The following is a 20,993-nucleotide window of genomic DNA, read 5'->3' as shown; positions in this document are numbered from 1 at the left end:
CCAACTGGTAGCCTATTCAAAACAAAGGCAAATTTAATCATCTACACAACTGTGTAATTTACCTGCAAATCCAGTCAATTTTAAAAACTCCTCCCAACATTTTAGCATTCATTCCAGCTGGCAGCACCCAATGTATAGGGGATCCTCCATGATGTGATTCTGAAGAAAGCCTTGCAAATCCTAAGGGAATCAAAATAATATTAAAATATACATGCTACTATAAATGATGTTTTTATATATCCACATTATTGTCTTCTTACCTTGAAATTTTCCACTCTCTCTGACAGAAAATATTAATATAACACTCCTTGCAGATCGGAATGCAGCATTTAATTTCTTCTCATTTACAGGCAGAGTGGACCAAACACCCTACACAAATGATGTAAAGATCAGACAGAAATTAATGCAAATCTTTCATCTTAGCAATTTTATCTGCAATAGACCAAGACTACTGACACTGTTTTGCTTTAAATTCAAGTAAGCTATAATAAAGAAAAGTCTTATCAACTGTCAAAATAATGTACTAATTTATTAAAAACTCAAGAAAAATAGGGAGAAAATTCTCAACCTTCACAAAATCATTAAAGTAACTAGAAAACACGTTGGGTCAGGGGTGTCAAAACTTTTATGAGCTAGAATTCTATATAACAGAAAGAACCACCTATAGCTATTTTAATATCACAACCATTTACTATGGTAAAAATAAGATGTTTGAAGGTGAATAATACATATATATATTTCTCCTTTAAAAAGTGCCTAGCCAAAATAATTAAAAAATACTGTATTGGTAAATCCATCAGTGAAGAATTTGTCCAGTTCCTAGCCTTTCTCATTTTTTCTATTTAAGTTCAAATTTTTATTCATCAATAGTTTGACTAAGAAACCTGTGTTGTACATAGAACCAGAAAAAAGCTATTAATTTCTAAAGCACTTTAATTACTTATTTGTAACAAGATTAAAATAGAACAATAAAGTAAGGCAGAAACTAATTCAGTTCAATCTGTTCATACAATCAAGATCTCATTCACACTAAGTGCTTAATACTTTTGCTTTAAATTCAATATAGCAGAGCAACAGGATAAACTTCCAGTACACAGCTATTTAATATATTACTCCTTCCATTTAAAAAGTTTGTTGGGTAACCATTAATGTGAAATATACGAGATTTTTACACTGACAAAAATAGGGTTGGAAAAATTACTTTCTAAAAATCAATAGAAGCTGTAATGACTCCTTTTAAACCAAGAAAAGAAATATTTTATAATGCTGTAACAAACAGATATATGTTTGTAGCAAAAACGTAAGCAGAAAATTAGTATCTTACAATATCCTATAGCAACTGGACATATCATTTTTGCAAAGCCTTGGGTGGGCGTTTAAGCTAACCTCTCCCTTTTCTTCTAAATCCAAGTGATGTTACTTCTAAATATAAAAAAATAAAAAAATCTCTCCATAATAGAATGATTTCTTCTCAAGAAGATCTCAAGGTATAAAATCAGCATTGATATAAAACAAAAAATGTTAATTGCATAAACTTTTAAAGTGTTAGTACAGTAACTTAGCAACCAAATTCAGAAACACAAAAATCAAAAGAAACACTATTTTACAGTACAAAGTATGAAACACACATATTCTTCAATATCAAGTATTTTGACTTCTAATATCATCTTTAAAAGACTTAAATTACTACCAAGATGCCTCATCAGCCACAAAGCAGACCCTAAATGGCAACTGGACTGTGAATCCTGAAAGCTTTAATGAAAATCACAGTATACTACTCAAAATATTTTAAGTCTACCTTCCATTTAAAATTTTCAAGATTGGGATAGTTTCAAAGGAACTGATGCTAATACCTTAGCTTTGGCAAGAGACACATTCTCATGGTTGTTACTCTTTATGAGAAAAAATCTTGCATCCTGTAGGACATATTTGAGTTTACTGGTTTGATCTGAAAAAAAGAAATCCAAAGTGATTAACCGGAGGCCATTATCACAAAGGGGTAAAGCTGTACTGAAATTAGCCCTCCACAACCCAACTAAACTTAAAATTCATCATCGCCCATTCGACCTGGAAAGCTGAGCCACAACACATAATAGAGCAAAGCTAAGAAAAGACACCAGCATTCTGTAAGAAGTTAAATCTAATCTAGTGATGTTCCGATATATCAGATTCACATTTAATTATGAAACGGCTATAAATTTTATTGATTTCTTTTACAAGATTATTCATTTAAATAGACCGTTATATGCTATTAAAAATATATATTCCATCTACTATGTCCAAAACTAAAATACCTTGCTATCGTTCTAAAAGATATGCAGTAAGTATATGTGGAGCTGTACCTTTTGTAAGACTACATTATTAACCCTTTTTTTTTAATGTAATATATCAGAACATTACTACATTAAAACCAACCATTAATGGAGAACTAATAAGGCAAAATAATGACTTTATGCAGCATGCAATGAAAACAATTTCAAATTTAAATGATACCTTTTCGGACAGCACGAACGGAAGATGATAATTTCTCATGCTTCTTTTCTGAACCTGTATTTAGCCAAAGTACATTTGTTCAGATTGAGCTTTAATAGAGATAAGACAAAATTTCTACAGTCTTGTCACATAAAGTTCTCATTCAAGACAAATTATTCTTCCTGGCGCACCCACACACACAAAAAAAAATACTTCTCAATGTGTACGAGTGTTTTGTTTTTTGGGTTGTTTGAATTTTTTTTAAGTATGTATATCTGAACAGTTTCCCACTCAGAAAACTAGTCACTGAATCATCATCTTCCAAGAAAAAAAAAAAAGTGAAATTCCACTTAAGCAGTAACAGAACAGGATTAAAATAATAAGAAAAAGCTTAGTTTCCTCTAGAAGTATTACACTGAACATGCCAAAAATCAATACTAATGAACATCAACAAATTCACACTAAACTACAGCCTCCACACTTTCTACAGCAAATTATATTAGAATCAGTCAGATATGATCACAAATAAAAGTAAAATGAGGATACCTGCGTATGATTCCGATGCAGAGCTTCCACTTCTATCAAAAACAATTGGAGAAATTCCTCTAGCTCTCTTCCTTTCCTTCTTTTTCTCATCTAAAAAGAATCAAACAAGATTTTTGAAAACATTACAATATAGGTACAGGTACTCAAATAAGAATATATCATATGCCTGGTTTTTGCACAATCCCTAAATACTACTCATTGCTAATCTCTTCTCTAATCCCTTAGGTTCCTCAGAAGGTATTCCATTTCAAAAACACTGTTCAGGGCAACCCCGGTGGCTCAGCGGTTTAGCGCCACCTTCAGTCTGGGGCGTGATCATGCAGCCGCGTCCTGCATGGAGCCGGCTTCTCCCTCTGCCTGTGTCTCTGCCTCTCTCTCTCTCTCTCTCTCTCTCTCTCTCTCTGTCTCTCATGAATAAATAAATAAAATCTTAAAAAAAAAATGTTCAAAAAACAAACATGTTGTTTCTCCCATCAACTTCAATCAAATTAAAAGCACATGGTCATAACTGAGAACTACTTATCCTACATAAAAGTAGTACTGAATAACATTTTCCAAGAGAAGGAAAAATCTGCAAAGCAAACACAGCTTTAATTTCAGTAAAAAAATAGTGTTTCTTTCTATATACCAGATACCACTGTTCTAGTCATCTCTCTAAAAAAGTATACTATCATTGTTCAGTACAATTCCAACGCTGATTCTTAGATGTCTGACAAACCCCAGAACTCAAAACTTTCCAACTGTCAAAAAATAGTAATACACTAGAGTAAGTTAGGGATTTCTGTTCTGGCTGCCACTGCTTGCTTTTATGTCTTCAATTCCATTCTTCTTGTCCATTTCCCTCTTGGATTACTGTTCTTTTCAAATTGAATTTAAAATTTACTTCTAAAATGTTATGAATAGCCTATACGTTTCTACTAAAAAGCTGAGAATGTCCAGTCGACAGAAGAGGTCTGCATTACCCGTCATTTAAGAACAATTTCAAGCTTAATTTGGAACTTTATAAGCATATAAACAAAGACTTAAAATGGAATTAGGCTCTCCTGTCTACGTTTATTGGTATTTTAATTATATCATTATAAGTTACTTTTCAGCCAGGAGAGAAGGAATAAACATGGCAGAAAATGCACACATTTATTTTTATAAAAATAGCAAAAGCTAAAACGAAATGATCCTGCATACAATTTTCTATTATGTAACAAAAAGGAGTTACCTATTTAAAAAGATTTAGCTAAATTACCTCCCTAATCCTCATAATAAGCTCATAAGATCCTTAAAGCTATTATTCTCATTTACAGAAAAGAGGAGTAGCTAGGCAACTTGGCCAGGGTCCCATGTTCCTGGATGGTAGAACCTAGTTTCAAATGCAAGTTCCTCTACCTTGAAAGTACAAGACCTGAGCTCTCTTCTGATTGAGCAAATAGAAAAGATATTTTACTTCTACTCCTGAATTCCAAGTCTAATTCGTTTGAAGATGGAAAATTCCAACAACATTCTACATTCCTTTTCTTTAAATATCTTCTTTCCTTTTATTATGTACTGCTGTCTGTCCAAACAGACATAACACGAAGTTTGTTACGTGATGATTTTCCTAACACAGGGCTGAAAGAAGAGCAGGGCAGTAAATACTGGCACAATTACAAAACCAAGCTCATTTAAAGCCAGCAACCATGGGGGCATAATAATATCTCAAAACAACCAGCTACAGAGAAAAGCATTTATTTCCAGGCTTGCTTGCTTTGAATGATGTCTGAACTTCTAAAAATTTTAAGAATCCTTTTCCTCAGGGCCAACTATAAGACTTCAAGTGAACAGACTAAAGCCTTTTTAGTGTAAAATTACTAGAAAACCTCACCCAAATAGATGAGAAACAGAAGATTTTGTCAAATCCTCAATCTCTTTCTCATACATGTGTTTTGTTACTGGATACATATTCCTATATCGTGCCTAGCACTCAGCAGAAACCCAATTCAGTGCATCAATGAATGACAGAGACTAAAAAGTAAAACCTTACTAATTTTTTATTTAAAAATTTTAGTATGTTTCTTATCATTTTTTCTCTGCGCATGTAAGAGTCTAATCATTATGAATCGACCACTAATAATACACACCTGATGCTGATTAAAAACAATACCGTTTAAAGTACTGAAAGGATCTCTCACTAATGTGATACAGAAAAAAAAGGAACAAAGTTGAGGATCCTGCTCAACTGTTTGGTTTTCTAAGAGAAAATTTCAACTTTTAAAAATAAATTATCATTAGAAATCTCCAAGGATTTTTCGTCTGTTTTTGTATAAAACACTCCCACTGCTCTTAAGTTTATGATCTCCTCTATTATTCTCAGGTCAAAAGAACAATGAAAGTGATCTAACAAACTTTGAATGACCACCAAAGTATACCCCTTCCGAATCAAAAAAAGGTACTAGAAAACTAGAATCTAGAAAACTCATATTATAGAAACTAAACCATAATCCCTTGTGTTCAAAAATAGACATCTCCTGGGGTGACTGGGTAGCTCAGTCAGTTCAGTGTCCAACTCTTGATTTCAGCTCACGTCAGGAACTCAGCGTCCCGAAATTAAACGCAGGGTCAGGTTCCACACTTTGCAGGGAGTGCTGGAGATTCTCTTTCCCTTTACCCACCCCAGCACCCCCAGCCTGTCCCTCATACTCTCTAAAACTAAAAAAATCTTGAAAAAAAAATAGACATCTCCTACTTAAGGAGTTCCAAATTCACCCCTTTTTCTTTCACACATTTTTATGAGAAACTACTCCCTGATTAAAAATAGTAACTTCCAGGACACCTGGGTGGCTCAGCAGTTGAGCATCTGCCTTTGGCTCAGGGCATGATCCTGTGGTTCCTGTGGTCCCAGGATCGAGTCCCACATCAAGCTCCCTGCAGGCAGTCTGCTTCTCCTCTGCCTATGTCTCTGCCTCTCTGTGTCTCTCATAAATAAATAAATCTTTAAATAATAACTTCCTGCACACTAGATACAGTCTCTAAAACATGTTGCACATAAGGAATCTTCCAAGGAAAACCCAGTTTCCTTTATTTTTCTTTCTTTTCTTTTTTTTTTTTTTTTTTTTTTTTGGTAAAGATTGTATTTATTCATGAGATGCAGAGAGAGAGAAAGAAAGAGAGAGAGAGGCAGAGACACAGGCAGAGGGAAAAGCAGGCTCCATGCAGGGAGCCCGATTGTAGGACTCCATTCTGGGACTCTGGGACCATACTCTGAGCCAAAGGCAGACGCCCAACCGCTGCGCCACCCAGGCATCCCCCAATTTCCTTTAATAAGCAAAGTAAGAATTCCAGATATCACTTTTAAAACAATAAATCTCTTCTAATAAACAGTTTTAATATCAAGGTTCATGAAACCATGGGCTACCATTCAAGTTGAAATATCTTATTCACAAAAAATATGGATTATCAAGTACCTTGCTAGTGATTAACATCACCTAGGAGCTTGTTAAAAATGCAGATTTTTTAAAATGCAGATTATTTCAGATCTTACTCATTTAAGTAAGTCTTCCTTGTTTGACTTATATTAAGACAAATAAGAATTCTTAACATGGATATACAAAAGATTCCGATAATAAAATGTCCCCGACACACATTCATCACAATAAATGAACATTCACTGTCATGTACTTTTTGTTCTCTATCCATTATTATCAATTATTAAAGATATGTTATCCCATCAGTTTGAAAAAAAAAATGTGATGGGAGAGTGCAATTAAAGGTTCTACATAGTTTGGGGCACCTGAGTGGCTCAGCTGGTTAAACCTCTGCCTTCAGGTCAGTTCACAATCCCAGGGTCCTAAGGTCAAGCCTCGCATTCGACTCCCTGCTGGGGGGGAGGGAGGAGTCTGCTTCTCCCTCTCCCTCTGCACCCCCACCCCTGCTCACATTCTCTCTTGATTTCACTCTCAAGTAAATCTTTAAAAAAAAAAAAAATTCTACAAAGTTTTATATCAACTGCAACTACTCATCTACTCAGTTTAACTCTTTAACCCCCTTCAAAATCCTCACTAGGGGCACCTAGGTGATTCAGTGGTAGAGCGTCTACCTTTGGCTCAGGTTGTGATCCCAGGGTTCTGGGATGGAGTCCTGCATCAAGCTCCCTGTAGGGAGCCTGCTTCTCCGTCTGCCTATGTCTCTGCCAATCTCTCTGTCTCTCACGAATACATAAAATCTTAAAAGAAAAAAAAAACTCCCAAACCTAGAATTCCAGTGAGCAAAAGGTTGAAAGCATTTCAGTTACCAATCTCTAGAAAATAGCTGGCCATCTGCTCTATCATCTATTCAATTTTAAGAATATGATTTACTAACAATGTACTATTAAAATGATATTAATAAGAATGTACTATAAAAATGATAAAATTTTATAACAATGAAGTTATGGGCTGCCCTGGTGGCACAGCGGTTTAGCGCCGCCTGCAGCCCAGGGCGTGATCCTGGAGACCCTGGATCGAGTCCCACGTCAGGCTCTCTGCGTGGAGCCTGCTTCTCCCTCTGCCTGTGTCTCTGCCTCTCTCTCTGTCTCTATGAATAAATAAAATCTTTAAAAAATAATAATAATAATGAAGTTATAACGATCCTATATAAAAGAATGCATTTTTTCTTAATATTCCAACGTTTCATTCATTTAGCATATGTAGCATATCTGGCTGTATCCTGACAAAGGATAGCCATGACAGTAAGCATAATCATCATAAAATGGGCAATAGATTTCTTAAGTACCCTGACCGCTCCTTGTTGTTGTACACTCTGAATTTCCCTTCAAAAGATCCCCCCACCTTAAACTAGTGACAACTACCTACCATTCCTATTATTTACATCTCGTAGATCAGATAGGGATAAAGTGGTAGGACATGTAGTACTGAAGGAATGACCCAAGAAAGCTCTTAATTTCTCCACAAGAATTTTAAACTCCTATTTTCCACCTCTTGTACTTTTTACACCCAGCCTTTGGGAGATCCTGCCCAAGTCAGTCAGCCTACAGATAGAGAATTGGAAAAAGAGTGTGTACGCCCAAGAGAAAGAATAAGTTGTTTTAATTTCTATTACCATAAGACAGAAATCTAAAGGCACTGAACGTGGAAATACTGCAATACCTAGTAGACAAGTTCCATATCAATATATTTCAAGTACATGGGCAGCCCCGGTGGCTTAGCGGTTTAGCGCCGCCTTCAGCCCAGGGCGTGATCCTGGAGACCCAGGATCGAGTCCCATGTCAGGCTCCCGGCGTGGAGCCTGCTTCTCTCTCTGTCTGCCTCTCTCTCTCTCTCTCTGTCTCTAATAAATAAAAAAAAAAAAATAAAATAAAAAAATCTTTAAAAAAAATATATATATATGTATTTCAAGTACATCAGACATCAGTGTTTAAATAACCTGTTCACTAGTATGAAAATCTAAGAATTGGGACACCTGGGTGGCTTGGCAGTTAAGCACATCTGCCTCCAGCTCAGGGTGTGATCCTGGAGTCCAGGGATCAAGTCCTGCATCAGGCTCCCTGCATGGAGCCTGCTTCTCCCTCTGCCTGTGTCTCTGCCTCTCTCTGTGTGTGTCTCTCATGAATAAATCTTTAAAAAATTTTAAGAATTTATAACATTAAAACCTGAAATACATTTCCATATAGTAATCAGATTTGTATTCATTTAGAATACAATCAATAAGAAGCTGGGAAGCAGATTTACTAAGATATATAAATCTTACTCAAATGTATATATAATACTCAAAAGCATATAATTATAAAAAAAAAAATCACAAGACAACCTTACTAACATCCCACATCTCGAAGTATTTCATAATTCAACTAAAGCATGTTCAGAAAAAAATCAGGTATTTTTTTTTTAAAGACAAACTTGTATATACAAAAATTAGTACCTGATCCATCTGTGCCTGAACCAGATCTAACAGATCCATCTGTGAAGGAAACGGATTCAGAATCAGAGTCGCTAGCTTCACTTCGAGTATCATAATCATTTCCCTCTTCCTTCTGGTCTCTCTCATCCTGTTCATATTCTTCTTCCTCCTCCTCCTCCTCCTCTTCTTCCTCCTCCTCCTCCTCTTCTTCCTCCTCCTCCTCCTCTTCTCCATCTTCATCTACTTCTTCATCTTCCTCTGCATCTTCTTCTACTTCTTCATCTTCCTCCACATCTTCTACCCCTTCCTCTTCATTCTCAGTATTATTGCCTTGTTCATCAGAAGAACCACTGCTGCCAGTCTCATGGTCAGAGCCATATTCTTCAGAGTTTACTTCTTCCTTAGAAGATTGGCTGGATCTGCTTGCACGTCTATCCACTTCAAGCCCAATTCTCTGATGTTTAAAAAAAAAGGGAATCAGCAGTCATATAACAGACAAGGTCAGAGTGAATAAATAGTTCTAAAGCCTCAATAAGAATTGCTTTGTTTTACATCTGCAATAACACTTACTACCTCAGAACCATCTGGTGTAGGGGATTTGGTCCTCCTTTCAGGATCTCTTTTCCGTAGACAAGTTTTTTCAGGTTGACTCTTATAAGGTTCTCTAGAAGCACTGCTAGACAAACGAATCTTCCGATCAGCTTCTAAACGCTTGCTTCTTTCAGATCTTTGATATTCCTCATTTTTATACTCTCCAACTGACTTTCCCTTTGTACTAACTATTCTTTTGTTGTTGCTAACAGATGAGCTCAATGGCTTAGAAATCAACTGTCTTGAATGAACAGAAGGTTTTTGTCGCTTGATGTCAGTAGATTCCATTCGGTCACTTTTTCTTTTTGATCCTTAAAAATACAATTTAAAGAAAGCATATAAAAGTGTTTTAGGCATTCTATTTGCTTCACCAAAGACTGACAGATAATATGTACCAGAGGAAAAAAAAAGGCAAATTTCTTTAAAATGTTTTCTAAAATGTTAATCATTAAAAAAGCTTGCAAATATAAATACTACCCATTTGAAAAACAATAGATCACTTTTATTCATATAGAATTGGGTACCATAGTTTGTTATGATTGTACTTTTGGTGTTAACAGATTCAAGGAATAAGAAAAAAAACAAAGTCACTTTCTTAATAAATTAAATCTCTATTTAAACTTATTTTAACAAAATTTAAAAATATTACATACCCTTCTTCTCGTTTTTATCTTGTTCACTCTCTGGATTATAAAGTTCATCATCCTGTTCTGGTACTTCAGTCAAAATATCATCAAGAACATTAAGTTCTCCATCTGAAAGCAAAAAATTAAAAATAGGGAAAAATCATTACCATGAAGCATTTATATTTTACTACTACTATGTTGGGTCTAAGTAAATATGAAAACATAACCCTCAAAGACCTTTTATTTCAGGACCAAATACAAGACTAATTCTATAAAACCATTCACAGTAAAGAACATGATACAGACCTCCTACGAAGCCAGGAGTAGTAGTATACACCCACCCCATAGAATATGAAAGGATAAACTATGAGAAAAGAAAATGTCAAGAACTTCTATATCTGTATCCCATCATATAATTTCTCATTTTTCTAACTGCTCTAAAACGTACACAAAATATTAGTACAGAAATACATGCAGGTAACATAAACACACACACTTAAATAAGGATGTGTACTCAAGATACTTCTTGATTACCAAGAAAAAATAATTTTAAGTAGAGGAAGATGACAGATTCAAACTTAACCAAGGTGAGTCAAATCAGTATCACAGACCACCTGGCATGATGCACACAACACATCTGTGATATTCCTTTTTTTTTTTTAAAGATTTTATTTATTTATTCATGAGAGACACAGAAAGAGAGAGAAGAGAGAGAGAGGCATAGAGAGAAGCAGGCTCCATGCAGGAAGCCCGATGTGGGACTTGATCCTGGGTCTCCTGGACCAGGCCACAGGCCAAAGGCAGCACTAAACCGCTGAGCCACCCAGGCTGCCCCATCTGTGATATTCCTAAAAAAATGCAAACTCTGAACTTATATGTGACAAAATATCAAATAAACCAAAATGAAAGGTCATGCACTACAAGCAGTAAGAAATTACTCCAGATTAAAGGAGAATAAAAAAGACATAACTGAATAAAAAACATAACTGGGAAGCTAGTGAAATTATAATAAGGTCTGTAGATTATAATAAATATCACTGTTTCCTGATTTTGATAGTACTATCATTAAGTGAATGTCCTAATTCTTAGGAAATACATACTTAGGTATTCAAGAACAAAAAAGTATCATGCCTGCAACTGACATTTGGTTCAGAAAAAGTGTGTCTGCATGTATCCACAGAGAAAATTAGGGGCAAATGACCTCAAGAAAAACAATATGGGAAGTTAACATTTGTGGAGTGGTTGAAAGGTTAAAAAAAAAAAACAAAAACGCACACACACACACAAAGAGTACTTTTGTGCTGCACAATCAAAAACATTTCAGGCTGCTGATATAAACTACGAAACATGTTAACTTGTTTAGACAAGAGAACTATTGACTATAACTGACATACTAATGATCATGAAAACCTGTAACTCAGTATTTGCACTGCATCCTTAATTCCTGCCACATCCAACAGAACAAAATAAATCCTAGAAATACATGCAAATATTTACTACTTTAATTTTTTTTTAATAGGGGTGCCTGGGTAGCTCAGCTGGTTAGGCATCTGCCTTCAGTTCAGGTCCTGGGACTGAGCCTCAGGTCCAACTCCCTCCTGTGGGGGGGGGGGGGAGGTCCTGCTTCTCTCTCTATCTGCCCCTGCTCATGCTCACTCTCAAATACAAAAAAATCTTTTTAAAAATAAAATAAAATTGATTTTTTTTTAATAATACACTAAAGCTAACGGTAAATGCTTTGAACCTAAGCATTCTGGTGCTTATCTTCCCAAATTTAAAGTGTGGTAAAGGGAAATATAAAGTCATGAACACTGATGAGATAGGACAATTACATTTCCAGTCAAAAAGCAAAGCCCATTCAAAATTATAGCAAGGGCTACTAACCTGACTTAAGGTCTATAAACAGGATAAATGAAACTAAAGTATCTCCAAAGGGGGACAGAAATCAGTGACTGAAGAGAACTAAAATATTTAATGTAGGTATATGAAAGAAAACAAGGTTACACAGGGTACAGAAAAAGTAACATCTCAGTATTTGGAGTCAGACACAGTTGCTGTTTAAGAGCACATCTTCCTTAGTATTTTGAGTCAGACACAGTTGCTGCCAAGAACATCAAGGGGGCACCTGGGTGGCTCAGCTGCTGTGCACCCTGTCAAATAAATCTTAAAAAAAAAAAAAAAAAAAGAGTGGACTTTACTATTTTTCTAAAATGAATATACATACTATATGGATTTCCTTACTTTAGCTCTCCAGTCAATAAAAAAGTAAATCCAACAGATCTTCACAAAAATTACATTTCTAAACCAAAAAAAAAAAAAAAAAAAAGCCTATCACAATGAAATAGGCAATTAAGTAAATATAGTGCTACACAAATCTTTCCATGAAATTACTAGCTCTGTATTACAGAATCAACCGGAAAGCCCGAACATTTACATGAAGTTATATACTTTATATATGCTAAATCTAACACAGAATGAAGGAACTGCTCAGGTTAATTTAAATCAATGCAAATTTCAGGCATATTTAAATCATGGGTTCCCTATAAAAAGGTATTGTTTAAAAAAGTCTTAACTGTATTAAGTCAAATGCAGAGACTAGCTGCTGTTTTTAAGCTACAAATTTTTAGGACAACAAATATTAAGCAATACTTACTTTTTTAACATTTGGCACTTTCACACATATCTTATATACATATATGAAACACCTAAAGTATGGTTTTTCATCTATTACTTCACAGATACATAAGTATAGGGTGGCCAAATTCATGTCTAGAGATAGATAGGTACAAGCCTACAGTTCAGGTTTTCTAAATCTAGAGTTAAATTAGATGGGGAGTATTAAAAAAAAAAAAAAACCTTTAAACAAAGTATAACAAAAATGCAAAATATTATTAAAGAGTCATGTTTAGGGGATCCCTGGGTGGCTCAGCGGTTTGGCGCCTGCCTTTGGCCCAGGGCGCGATCCTGGAGTCCCAGGATCAAGTCCCACATAGGGCTCCCGGCATGGAGCCCGCTTCTCCCTCCTCCTGTGTCTCTGCCTCTCTCTCAATCTCTGTGTCCATCATGAATAAATAAATAAATCTTTAAAAAAAAAAAAAAACTAATGTACCACAGAGCTCTGTATAATTGACATTATAGCATTTTGAAATTTACTTTAAGATCAAACACTACATCCTAACTTGATGGTCTACTTATTTTTATCCATTTTATATTTCATGATATCAATAATCGAACTGTGGGGGCAGCCCTGGTGGCGCAGCGGTTTAGCGCTGCCTACAGCCCAGGGTGTAATCCTGGAGACCTGGGATCGAGTCCCACATCGGGCTCCCTGCATGGAGCCTGCTTCTCCCTCTGCCTGTGTCTCTGCCTGTGTGTGTGTGTGTGTCATGAATAAATAAATAAAATCTTAAAGAAAAAAAACATTTAAAAAAAAATAATCGAACTGTGGTATTTAATCCCAATACTGGCAAAAGACCTGCAGAACAAATTCAGCCTATGGTTTATTTATCAGTAATGTTTTTTGCATCCTAAAGAGGTTATGTTTAAGGGGGGGAGGGGGGGCATAGAACATGTGACAAACCCTATGTGGCCCCCAAAGCCTAAAATATTATTTACTATCTGACCCTTTACAAAAAATAGTATGCCAAGCCTTAATATAAATGACATTTTAAATTATTTTCTCCATTACTAAAACCCCTTATATATTCACTTAAATATAATATACAGGAGAAAGATCTGGATCTAGAAGAAAGAAAATCCAGGTTATCATATAAGAGCTAGGTATCTTCAGGAAGGTCCCAGTCTGAGCTCCAGTTTCTTCACTTCTGGTAAGAGGCATTTAGAATAAAAAGACCAGTGTTTGGGGAAAGGAAAAGGAGCACACTTATTTGAATGTGTTTTAACCTATAAGCCATTCCCTATCACTATCAGATTCTAATAAGCCCTGCCTGCCACAAACCTTTGTGCTCATGACTAGGGTACATGATAACACAAAATCTGGTCCAGAACACAAAAATCCTCTTCTTTTTTTAATAAATAAATACATGTTCCGAGTACCTATTGCTGTATAACTACAAATCCCCAAACTTAGTGGCTAAAACAATAAATCATTTGTTATTTATTTCTGCTGATGGTTCTGGGCTCAACTAAGGTCTCTCATGTGGTTGCAGTTCAGAGGGTGGCTAGGGCTAGAATCACCTGAAGCCTTGTTCATTCCGTGTCTGGCTGGCACCTATACTGGGAAGACTCAAAACAGCTAAAGCTTCCAGGGCGTTTCTTTCTGTGGGCACTCTCCACCATGGCAGCTTCAAGGTAGGCAGACTTTTTACATGGTGGTTTAGAACTCTAAAGATGTATATCCCAAAAGAGAAAAGGCCAGGTAGAAGCTCAGGTCAGTATTTTATTCAGAGGTAATTACAAAAGTCAACCCGAGTTTCAAATAGAGGAAAACAGACTCCACCTAACAGATGGTAGAAGTGTCAGATACTTGGTGGGTGTTTTCAACTATCACCAACCATCAACTTAGTTTTGTTTAAACTTAAGGATTTTAATTACAAATGTAAGGTGTGTTTTTAAAAACCGAAATACAGTTTTAAAAGGTTGAGTACTTATAGTACTGAGCTATTACAAAGCTAATTTAAGCTGCTTTCTCTGACCACTTCTTTCATGGCTAGGAAAAGTACACTTTGTACTTATTTCACTTTTTCAACCCAGAATGAAGTAATTATAAAGTAAACATATTTTTTAAGATTTTTTAAAATTTATTTATTCATGAGAGACAGAGACACGAGCAGAGGGAGAGGCAGGATCCACGCAGGGAGCCTGACGTGGGACTCATCCAGTCTCCAGGATCACTGGGCTGAAGGCGGCGCTAAACCGCTGAACCACCCAGGCTGCCCTAAAGTAAATCGTTATTTTAATTTCTCAGAAGCTACTGCTGCTGAAGACCAATCATCACTGGAATATCCTTTTTGGGGAAAAAAATTCTCTTAAGAGACAAAATAACACCCAGTAGTTCTCTAGAGTGATATTTAAAGTACCTTAATAAATTTAATTTTATTTAAAAAAAACTTAATTTTTATTTTATTTTTAAAACAAATGTTTAATAATTTTGAATCACTGTCTTAAAATATACTGTATATTGTATTATTATCATTCTGTGCATTTTACATTCAATTCCTTCATAGTAGCCTAACAGCTGCACCCCAACCTAAGACTATTAAGAGTGAAATGAACAAAGGTTAACAAATGTCAGATTAAGAAGAATTCTATGAACATACAATTCACATACTACAAAAATAACTAGTAATATTTGAGATAAAGCACTTCATGTAGTTTTTGGTTAAGTCTGTATAAAGAATACAATATTTTGGGGATCCCTGGGTGGCTCAGCGGTTTAGCGCCTGCCTTCGGCCCAGGGCACGATCCTGGAGTCCCAGGATCAAGTCCCATGTCGGGCTCCTGGTATGGAGCCTGCTTCTCCCTCTGCCTGTGTCTCTGCCTCTCTATGTCTATGATGAATAAATAAATAAAAGCTTTAAAAAAAAAAAAAGAGTATTTTTAAAAAATTATTTTAAAAACTCAAAACTGTTTAAGATGCCACAAAATGAATTTTGTCACAATTAGCTCAAAATTATTCATTAAATAGTACTGCTATTTACAACTAAAATTCATCCAAAAGTTATACCCTAACAATTATAATACGATATAGCTCTTAGACACTGTTGTGAAGACTACAAGGATTCAATACAAAAATGCACACACCTTGCATTTTTAGAAGGGCTATTTGGTCATTCAAGACCCAGATTCTCACCTGCAAGCAACCAGCAGGAACAGTGCTGATACAGAGAAGGTGGAGTATGTCAAGGTTTACAAAAGACAATCTGGGTTTATGCCTGGTAAATATGTGTGTGTGTGTGTGTGTGTGTGTGTGTGTGTGTGTGTGTGTATATATATATATATATATATACACAAATACTGCCTGCACACAAACTATCCTTGCTCTTTTACTTTTCTTTAGCCTAATACCTACATTAACTATCAAACAAGTACTTTATCTTTATCTGCCTGACCCCAGGATGCAGTAACTCCCGAATAATGTTAAATAGCTGCAAAAAAAAATTGGCATGTAAGAGACTTTATGAAATAGAAATAGCAAGGACAATCCTACACAATTCTAGTGGATTAACTACTTCAACAAAATTCAAGCACCATGTTGTCCAATCTTCCAAAGTTTCAAGAGGATTCCCAAACTCGTATTTCCATTTGAAATTGACTGACTTAAATGTTGCTTCAAAAATAAAACAAAAATGAAAAAAAATAAAACAAAAATGCAGGTTGCTGCTAGCTTGACTCCTCTGGGGAAGTGCAATCATCTGTGAAAAATTCAGTGCTCTTAGCATACCAGAATTACACCTTAATCTTGAAATTCCTGGCCCAGGAAGGCCACAAACCTTAACTCTGGGGTTATCAGTGTAGAAAATTAACCTTTATCTGAGACACAGCCACAGTCCTTTGTTTAGGACCCTAAAGCTTCTGGATCAGGAGATACAAAGTATTATTTATTTGAGGGTCCAGAAACAAACTAAGACCTAGTGTACTTAAAGAAAACCTGGCAGTTAAATATACTACACATCCTGTTTTACAACACAGAACACCGAAATACACTGTATCTTTTAATTCATTTAATATAGTTTTAATGGGCTTTGACACCAAGATTTTCTGGAACCTCCCCTTCTGTTACATTTAACATTAGACCAGTCTCAGTTAGTGTTTTGTTATTCAAAACTGTCATTCCGCTAAATGAAGTATAGAGACTTAACATTTTCCACCCCACCCAAATTTGCTGCTCTCCAATAAGCATACAATCTGAAGCCTAAGGAGAGCATTTTAAATTTTTTATCCTATTTCTATTGAGTAGAACAAATACACTGGAATACCAAATACATAGTCTATGCTTTCTAAAACTCTAAAGTGGACCAAAATAAGGTCAACCTTTGGGGCATCTGGGTGGCTCAGTGATTGAATATCTCTGCCTTCGGCTCAGGGTGAGATTCCGGGGGTCCTGGGATAGAGTCCCACATGGAGCTCCCCGCAGGGATCCTGCTTCTCCCTTTGCCTGACTCTCTCTCTCTCTCTCTCTCTCTCTCCCTCCTCGTAAATATATAAATAAATATTTTAAAAACAGTCAACCTCTTTCTAAGCACTCACTACAGTGAGGGCTATACTACGTACATAGAACATGTGTATGTATATATACAACTGTGTGTGCATATTTATATGTACTTGCCTGTGTGACTGTGTGTACAAACAAATTAAATGGAGAAAACTCTTAGCTTTGGATAGCAGTAACAAACGTCTCACAGTTACCAATGGAGTCCAACCTTGGAAGTCATTTATTCAAGGCACTGAGTCATGATTAACTGTTGTTCACCAAGAATCTGGTGAACAAGAGAGACACACTCTTGGCCCTGATGGAGCTTTCAGTCTGGTAATGTGGAAAGCACGTTACTTATTAAAGTGGTAACTCATTATCCTCATTTTGGGTATATTAAACTTTTACATTGTTTTTCGGAGAGAACTTCCTAAGAGCTTAAGAAATAAAATGAACACAAGAGGTTTAAAATAGAAAAGACATGCATTCCTTACATAGAAAAACTACCATTAGTTAACACCACCAACATTCCAGTATCTTTCAAATCCACTTTTTGGACATAGAATCACCACAGGAATCAGAGGGAGTTGGCAATTTGTCATATATAGGTTTCAGCTTCTAAGTACGGGTATTATAGAGCATTATAAAAGTTAATGTCTGTTATACAGTTAATGTACAAAGCCCAATAATCCAAGGACTCTATCTATAACCAAGTCTTTTAACTGTTCTGTGACTAACAGCAAATTTCTGCAACTTAAGTTCAGTTCTTATCATGATTCTACACCATTCATGAAATCATCTAAGGCCTGTGACAAGTCTAAGATTCTTAGAGAGCTTAACTTTATAATTTCATAATGTTTCATATAAGATTACTAATGACAGTAAGTACTTCACTTCCCACTTTTTCTTGTTGAAGTATGGGAAGGAAGAGTGAATTAGGTATTCTAATTCTGCTTATTATTCTAGTTGTGTGACAATGATTAAGTGAGACACCTTGGACCTTAGTTTCCTGATTTGCAAAATAAGTTATCCTAGAAATCTTACTACACAATAAACAATTCCAAGTTTGTATTTGCTAGCTTTCCCAGTTAACTAGAGACAATCTTTGATCTAAACTATAAAGGTAAGCACTTATATCAGAGATTTTAAAATAGATGTAAATTCAGCTACAGAGATTAAGTTTTTTAAAAACTACACAAATGTAAGATCTTTCAAAAGCTGGATGACTTATCCTAAGTATTGCTAATAGGTGGCATTTTAAGTCCCTAAAAATGTTATAAAGTGTGTTTGGATTGCACTAAATCCATTTCAAAAAAAAAAAATTTTTTTTAAACATAGCCTACTTCTTTCCACAATGTACATTACATTACTGTATCTACTTCATTACTGGCAACAATTATGTTCGTTTTAACAATGAATTCTTGGGAAGTACTTGACTTACTCATTTTGTATTTGGTCTATTTCACCCACCACAACCACCACCCACTCCCACACACACAGCTCATAGATTACATACACTCTGATACAAATGGTGACCGAAATAATTTGTTAATTAAAATCATCTACTTTAATAACTGACTTTACTAGTAATTAAAAGCAGTTTCTTCTCATCACTATCACCGTGCAACCTGAAGTGCACATTCCTTTCAAACTTCTCAAAGGGGGGGTGGGGGTGGGGAGGGGTAAGATTCAATGAAAATTCCTTACACTAGTGCAACCTAATCACTAAATTGCCTTAAGACAGCATCAACATCTGAAACATATTCCCACGTGCCACTTCCCAAGCCTGTCCCTATTCTTGAGCAGTTTGCTGAAGCATGAAGGCTCTTCTTCCTCTTAAAGAGAAAAAATAAAGAGATCATGGCCTACGTGCAACTTGACCCTAGAATCCATTTAACAAATCCCCCACCCCCAAGTTAATTAGCCACACAGACAAGTAGATCTGTGAGATCCAGAGCAGCAGCTGTGCCGTATTTTTTTTTTTTTATCAACTATAACCTTTCCAAAACTACCAAGGTAATCTTGAAGTTAGAAAAAGACCCCCCCCCCCCCAAAAGCAGCATCCAGTGCAGATCACTCGCTAGACGGGTAATGATCCGGGATATGTACTCCTACCTGTAGGCCTGGGAGGTCGGTATTTCAAAGCACATGACATTCCACTCTGCCAACACCAGTTCTTCCTGTATTTCACTGTACTGTTATTCCTACAGCTTTCTATAAATTACTCCCATTTGTTCCCGTCGTATCCTTTGGGGGCTAGCACAATTTGTTTCTATCAGAATAGCGGCCAGGATTTTCTTTCCTTTTTTTTTTTTTTTTGTGTGTGTGTGTGTGTGTGTGTTTGTGTGTGTGCGTGTCCGCGCCAAGTCTACATCAGATAAGTATCTTTCCAAACATAACGTCTTCCAAAACAAGGGTCCGAAAAACCAAAAGAGCAATTCTTGCCACTTTGCCCTATTTAACAGGAAGCGCCGTAAGTGACTTGCAGGTATTTTTTTCGAGACCACTAACTGCACCTGTAACAAACTTCTTAAAACACTGCTCTCCCAACTCGGCTGCCAGTCTTGATCGTGGCATTAAGGGCTCTCGGAATTCTGCCTAAAAGAAAGAGTCGTCCGGAAAATACGCATTACATCTGCATCACCCTACCAGGAAGTAAACCTGGGGGCCTGCCCCTCAGCCGCGCCCAGGACTGCGAAACGGAAAGGCAAGAGGGGGAGCAGGATTAAGAACCACCACCCGAGGCGACGCGGAGTACTAGGTCGAACGGACACCGAGGACGAAGAGGCAGGCCCGGTTGGGCTCTTCCAGGGAGTCCGAGTGCCCCGGATGGGCAGCACCGGCCGGGCGCGGGGCAAGCTGACCTCCCCGCCCCCGCCCCCGCCCCCGCCCGCACCCCCACCCCCACCCCGCCACGACGCCGCGGCTCACCCACCACTCCAGAGCGTCGCCTCCGCCCGGTCACCTTTCTCCGCACTAACCTTTCTCCTCCCGGCTGTCGGCCGCCATTGCTCCCCTCCTATTTCCGCCGCCGCCGCCGCCGCCGCCGCTTCGATGCGACTCGCGCGGGCGCCGCAGCCGCGGCAGCCGTGGCTCGGGCACGTCCGTCAGTCCGGCCGCTGGGCTGCGCGCTGCTCACTTGGCCTCCGCCGCTCACCCTCCTCACTCGCCCTTTCCCTTCCTGCTCCTTCCCTTCCTCCTTTCACTGCAACCCCTGGCGCCCCAGGCCCGGCCCTGTCGTTGGGATTCGGGGACGGGAGGGGGCGACGGGGAGGGAAGGGAAACAGATGGCGACGGCGGGCGGCGCTAAAATGGAGCCTGCTTCCTGCGCGAAACAATCCCGCTCCCGAAATGCCCTGCGCTGTTTACGCTTCGTTCCTCCCTGGAAGCGTCACAGTGCGGAGAGGGGCGGGGCAGGGGAGCGTGGTCACGTCGTCACGTCGTCACGTCGCCCCGTCTCCCGCAGCCCGGACGTCCGCCGCTTGAGGCTCGGCTCGGGGACTGGGTCGCCCGGGTCGCCGCTTGCTGGGCGGTGGGCCGCGCGGGGTGCGCCCGGGTGGCGCCGCTTCCTCCCTGGAAAGGCAACAGACGGGCCCCCGTCGGGGCGAAGGCGCTTCCGGCTGTGCCGCGGGACTGCAGACTCCGCTCGAACCCGGGGGCGGGAGAAGCCTGGGCCGCTCCTTGGCGGCCGCCTCTTCCCACCCGGTGCCCGAGGCCGAGCCAAAGGCAGCGCAGGATGC

At 37.8% G+C, this 20,993-nt stretch overlaps 1 protein-coding gene across 6 annotated transcripts in view; it reads right to left on the bottom strand.

Moving 5' to 3' along the window:
• Positions 1–20,598, bottom strand: part of YTHDC1 (YTH N6-methyladenosine RNA binding protein C1) — a 39,333-nt gene extending 18,735 nt beyond the window's left edge. For 2 of the 6 annotated variants that reach the window (XM_055342516.1, XM_055342532.1), the window contains exons 1-9: positions 20,235–20,598; positions 10,128–10,229; positions 9,454–9,785; positions 8,905–9,337; positions 3,019–3,108; positions 2,494–2,547; positions 1,854–1,948; positions 261–369; positions 63–180 (exon numbers count right to left, since the gene is read on the bottom strand). In XM_055342516.1, the coding sequence (XP_055198491.1) occupies positions 63–180; positions 261–369; positions 1,854–1,948; positions 2,494–2,547; positions 3,019–3,108; positions 8,905–9,337; positions 9,454–9,785; positions 10,128–10,229; positions 20,235–20,262 (1,361 nt within the window). In that variant the 5' untranslated portion in view covers positions 20,263–20,598. The remainder of the gene's footprint in view (positions 1–62; positions 181–260; positions 370–1,853; positions 1,949–2,493; positions 2,548–3,018; positions 3,109–8,904; positions 9,338–9,453; positions 9,786–10,127; positions 10,230–20,234) is intronic. The other 4 variants (XM_055342523.1, XM_055342537.1, XM_055342546.1 and 1 more) reach the window with 3 other exon arrangements.
• Positions 20,599–20,993: the final 395 nt, after the last annotated feature.

This window comes from Nyctereutes procyonoides, unplaced genomic scaffold, assembly GCF_905146905.1.
Source record: "Nyctereutes procyonoides isolate TBG_1078 unplaced genomic scaffold, NYPRO_anot_genome, whole genome shotgun sequence".
Classification (NCBI taxonomy): domain Eukaryota; kingdom Metazoa; phylum Chordata; class Mammalia; order Carnivora; family Canidae; genus Nyctereutes; species Nyctereutes procyonoides.
This window is presented reverse-complemented; position numbering and strand designations above follow the sequence as displayed.